The sequence below is a fragment of the Frankliniella occidentalis genome, unplaced genomic scaffold (assembly GCF_000697945.3).
Source record: "Frankliniella occidentalis isolate FOCC.00 unplaced genomic scaffold, Focc_3.1 Scaffold36, whole genome shotgun sequence".
Taxonomy (NCBI): domain Eukaryota; kingdom Metazoa; phylum Arthropoda; class Insecta; order Thysanoptera; family Thripidae; genus Frankliniella; species Frankliniella occidentalis.
In genome coordinates, this window is record NW_026267166.1 from 1,969,681 (window position 1) to 1,974,958 (window position 5,278).

The 5,278-nt window shown below is 51.4% G+C and overlaps 1 protein-coding gene across 2 annotated transcripts in view; it reads right to left on the minus strand.

Moving 5' to 3' along the window:
- LOC113208030 (helix-loop-helix protein 13) overlaps nt 1-5,272 on the minus strand; it is an 11,367-nt gene extending 6,095 nt beyond the window's left edge. The window contains exons 1-3 of one of the 2 annotated variants that reach the window (XM_052266279.1): nt 5,207-5,272; nt 3,925-4,084; nt 975-1,192 (exon numbers count right to left, since the gene is read on the minus strand). In XM_052266279.1, the coding sequence (XP_052122239.1) occupies nt 975-1,192; nt 3,925-4,084; nt 5,207-5,228 (400 nt within the window). In that variant the 5' untranslated portion in view covers nt 5,229-5,272. Of the gene's footprint in view, nt 1-974; nt 1,196-3,924; nt 4,085-5,206 lie in introns of both variants that reach the window. The other variant, XM_052266278.1, reaches the window with a different exon arrangement.
- Between the last annotated feature and the right edge of the window lie 6 nt (nt 5,273-5,278).

Here is a 5,278-nt window from a genome sequence, read left to right on the forward strand (position 1 = left end):
CCCCTCGCCCACACCCACGACGCTCGACGCACTGCAGACTGATTCCGAAGAGCGCTCAAGGAGAGCTGCCCCATAAGTACGACAAGGACGGAGCTATACGGAAGGTATAGGAGAGGGGCTCTTCGGAGTCAGTCGGCTGCGGCGGAGGGTAGCGGGGAGGAGGAGAGGGGGCTCCCTGCACCCCCTGCGCTAGGGTGGCCCACGGCAAAAAAATTATCAGACCGGCGGTTAGATATTAAAGATCGAGATGACCCATGCTGTGGGCATTCCAAAACCGTCCCGTTCGTCCTGATCGGACCCCGGGAACCACTCGCTCAACGTCTTTGCATTTTAACATGGCTTTCTTATGGGCTTTTGGGTGTAAAATAGAACAGCGACCCTGTAGAGTCAAAAAGTCACCATAGAGCAATATAATTATGAAATTCGTAATCTACGTTAAAAACTGAATCTGGCAATACAGCGTTCGTTACTGTACCACCTATTACCCAGATTTGCTACCTGCCATAAATCTCCATATTTCGAAAAATGAGTGAAAATTCAAAGCTCAGCAAATCTGGGTACTGAGTGCTACAGTAACGAACGGTACATTGCCGGATTCAGTTTTCAACGTAGATTACGAATTTCATAATTATATTGCTCTATGGTGACTTTCTGACTCTACAGGGTCGCTTTTCGATTTTACACCCAAAAGCCCATAAGAAAGCCATGTTAAAATGAAAAGACGTTGAGCGAGTGGTTCCCGGGGTCCGATCAGGACGAACGGGACGGTTTTGGAATGCCCACAGCATGGGTCATCTCGATCTTTAATATCTAACCGCCGGTCTGATAATTTTTTTTTGCCGTGGGCCACCCTACCCTGCGCCGCACATCTGAACCCTACCCGCAGCCCGAGGAGCACGCTCCCGTGCGTGGCCTGTGGGTGCAGGAGCGTGTGCTTAGCTAGCTGTCGACCCCTCGGCTCGGCTTGTACTGACCGCTTGTGTTCCATTCGGCGCGGTCGGGCCCCGGGGTGCGGGTGTCGCCGCGTAGGGTGCGCTCCACGTAGGTGAGTGGGTCGCAGTCGGCCGTGAGCAGTTCCCTGAGCAGGGCGATGTAGGCGATGGCGAGCCGCAGCGTGTCGATCTTGGAGAGGCGCTTTTCGTACGGAAACGTGGGCACGTGGACTCGCAGCTCGTCGAACGCAGAGTTGATGCTGCTGAAAGCCAATATTCCGTCAGTCGGAGCGGTGGTGTCGACCTGAGGCGGATTCTCGTCCGTAATTAGAGCTCGTTACAGCCAGACACGTGACAGAGACTAACCCAATCACTACTTTATTTGAAAACAAATGCGCAGCAGCAACCTTTGCTCATAAGACTCACTGGTTGGCATAGCAAGACAAAACTTCCACGCTAAGGTACTTAATTACTGCTAGACATCTGGTTCTGTGGAGTCGGTTGTGACAATAATAACACATTCAGTTGCACACCATGTACTGCCGTGCTGAGTACTGCCGAGTACCGACGGGTGGGAGCACGACATACCATAGTGGTGATGTATCCAATTCAGTCACAAACCGGTCTTTACGACTGACCGTGGGGCGAGGGGGAAAACGACCAAGGTAATCCGGCTGATAGCCGTTAGGTAATCTGGCGGGTGTTATCCGAGGAAATTCGAAAAAAAACGGGGTAGTCTGGGGAAATTTTAGGGTAATCCGGGGTAATTTTAGAGAAAAAGCAACGGAATTTCGGAGGATACTCCAGAGGGTAATGAGGATAATCCGTAATCCGGCTGACGCAAAGTTTAACAGTCGTTTCCTCCTCGCCGAGAAGTCGACCACTCGACTTTTTAGTGTACGGTGTCGGAGTCGGAGTACACGGAGTGCAGCTGGAGTAACACGTCGGAGCAAAGCCGGAGCCGGAGTACATAGGAGTACGCCAGTAAACATCCGGAGTAAGCCGGAGTACAGCACAATTTCACCCGGAGGACGCTCGGAGTACTCGGAGTACTCGGAGTACACGGAGTACACCCGGAGTACATTCGGAGTACGTCAAGGATTGTACACAGGAGAACACGAGTTGTCGACCCCTCGCGACTGACCAGGGGCCCTGGGGCTGTACGCGACCTCGGCGCGCCCGCGGACTGCGGGATAGGCAACCCGGTGGGCACGAGTGTTCCCGGGCGGCCTAACCGACTGCCTGCGGGCTGAGGAGGTGCCGCCAGGTACCGCACGCCTCACGACGGCAGTAGGCGCCAACTATACACACAACAGAGCTCGGACTCGGACTTTCGGCGCTCGTCGCCTGCCTGCACCGCCTGTCTCACACGCGGGGGCCGCAAGTCATAGTGAGCGCTGCCGAGTGGCTCCGAGGATCGGCCGGCGCATGTGCCGAGCGTAGCATATGGTAGCATCATGGTATCACGCTGCGCTCGGCACATACCAGGTGGCTGATTCACCCCGCTTACTTCTGTAGGTATGCTTGTACCGCACGCAGGAGTGCGGGCGGGTTGCCTACTCACCCGGCCCGTAAGGCGCCGTGGACAAGGGCGATAGGCAAGCCCGCCCGCAATAATGCGTGCGGTACAGTCTAACAACAGAAGTGTGCGGGGTTAATCAGCCACCTGGTATGGCCCGGCCGAGCGCCGGAGCAGCTCGGCATCGCTCACCATCCCTATCACGGTGCAGGCAGGCGGCGACCGCCGAAAGTGCGAGATCTGACACATAACTCTGAAAACAATCCAAATTTAATCTAGATGTTTAAACATGATGTGTAACTAAATGCCAGGCACGCTTTGGGTCCTAAGCTGACCGCGTTTACTAAACGCTTTTCGGTGTGTTGGCGTCCGCCGTATGTCCGCCTCTGTCCGCCCAGACAAATGTCAGCCTTCGCCAACTTGTCGATAGCGGAACACCCAAAAAATCGTGTTCTTGAGTGAAGTAAATGAGTTCGGCTAAACCGAGAACATTGTCTTGTCCCAATGCAAATCACATTGGTGCAAATGAAAATTGAATTGCCCTGATGCAAATGATCTTGAGAAATCAGGGGTCAAGAACATGCTTTCCTGGGCGAAAGTCCGGTCTGCTTGACAACCCCTGTCAAGAGAGAGGCGGACACGGCGAACGCGAACACGACGAATGCGTTTAGTGTGGGGGCACCTTTATTTATGTTCTAATGAACGACTACCAGACACTATAAAAACACCGTACTCGTAACATTGAACTATTCTTCAAGTGAATTAGTTAAGCAACAAACAGATGTAATAGATATCTACAAAACATATTTCTAAGCGAGAGGGCAATAGCACTGGGAATCAAGTGTACACCGGACCGGGAATCAATGAGAATCACGACGGGAATTAATGAGAATCAAGGGGAATCATGGATTCCGCCCAAGGAGGAAGGCTAAGTCAGCAAGACATCAAAATGACTTAAAAATGACCTTTCAGGTCAATGTAGGGAACTATTTTGACATCACTAACTAAGACCTCAAAATGGTCCCCCATAGTGACCTGAAAGGTCATTTTGATGTCATGCTGACTTTGCTTTCCTCCTTGGGCGGGAATCAGGTGTACGCTTAAATTCGGAGTTATTGGCCCCTCGTTTCTAAGGATACGGGACAATCCTACAAATACGTCCGTGTGCTGAGCTCAGCGCTGCCAGAAATTTGCATGCAAGAAGTCACCAGGTCATCGGAAAGAGAAATTTGGCTTTTGACAAATCCTGCACTTTTGGCTGAAAACACGACCAGCGGTCTGTAAGCGAAAACTGTGTTTTTCTTAATTATCGTCGAAAAATGGGTTGAGAGAGGGCTCAGACTTAGAGACTCTGGACGAGAAGCTCGCGCATGGGTGATGACCCTTGCCGACGCATATGACCTGGTGACGGCTACTATTGGCAACACTGAGCCTGAGTTTGACAGGGAGTTGGCAACACTGAGCCTGGCTCACATTTTGACGGGCGGTCTGTCGGGACCCGACCTCTGCATGCGCCGCCGCTCTCGGACGTTGGCGGCGTGCCGCTGCACCCGGTAGGGGCCGAGGCCCGGGCCGAGCGGGGAGCCCAACGGGGAGCCCAGCGCGTCCTCGCCGGCCCCACAAGCGGCGTCGTCTGCGGACAGGAGGGTGGTGAGCCGGACACACTTCACGCAGCACTCGGCTACCACCGCGTTCAACCTGCACATTTACTCTAAAGAGTGTGTGACCATAATTTAAAAAAAAACAAAAAACACACACATACAGTGATAAACTAAGTGTTCAACTGCTCAACACTTCTAAGTGTGCAACTGTAAGTTAAATACTTGCAAGTGTGCAACTCGGTAGGTGTGCACTTGCAAGTGTGCAACTCGGTAGGTGTGCACTTGCAAGTGTGCAACTCCTCGGTTGAACACTTCCTACACAGTAAGCGTCCAATCTAAGAAAGTGTGCAACCGAGGAGTTGCAAACTTGCAAGTGCACGTCTACCGAGCTTAACACTTGCAAGTGTACGACTAGGGAGTTGCAAGTATTCAACTTGCAGTTGCACACTTACAAGTGTTGAGCAGTTGAACACTTAGTTTATCAGTGTAGGAAAGAGTGCCAGTACTCCACCGTGTAGGATCGGAAGTGCGAAAGATATGAAATCACTTGGAAACCGGTCTTCTTAATTACGGGATGTCACACACGTTTTACTAAAAAAAATGTGATAAAAAATAGAATATTACAACTAAAAGGTTTTACAACCATGTCATCATGGATTTCTTTGTCACTCACACTGGACTGTCTATGCACTGGCTGTAGGGCGGGGAGTCCCTCACTCCCACTAATCACTACGGGAATTCCGTCACATTTTCAGTCATTTTCAGTCTTTAAATCAACTTTCAGTCACCTCCAAAAATTCATTCACCATTTTTAAATCATTTTTCTACCGGTTCCAATCACTTTTAATCACATTCAGTCATTTTGAAACTTTAGTGTGCATGGGTTGTAGGCAGGCGTCGGGCGTGTGATGGGGAAGTGGCAGCTCCCCCACCACACCCCCGCCAGCGCCCCACGTCTGCAGCCCCTGCAGCCAGTGCATTCGCAACCCAACGTACTGTCGTGTCTTAATTTGGACACTCGGTAAAAGTTCTGGTAAACGTAAGCGACAAAAAGATCTGTGGTGACATGGTTGTAAAAATATCTAGCCATAACATTAATTCCCGTTTTCATCACAATATTTTATTTACCTGTGTTTAGCGTTGTGGTGCCTTACCTGGCAAATTAAGGAAGTGCATCTGCTGGGAGGGTGCCTGCAAGTGGGCCTGGGCGTGGTGGGTGGGCGGGC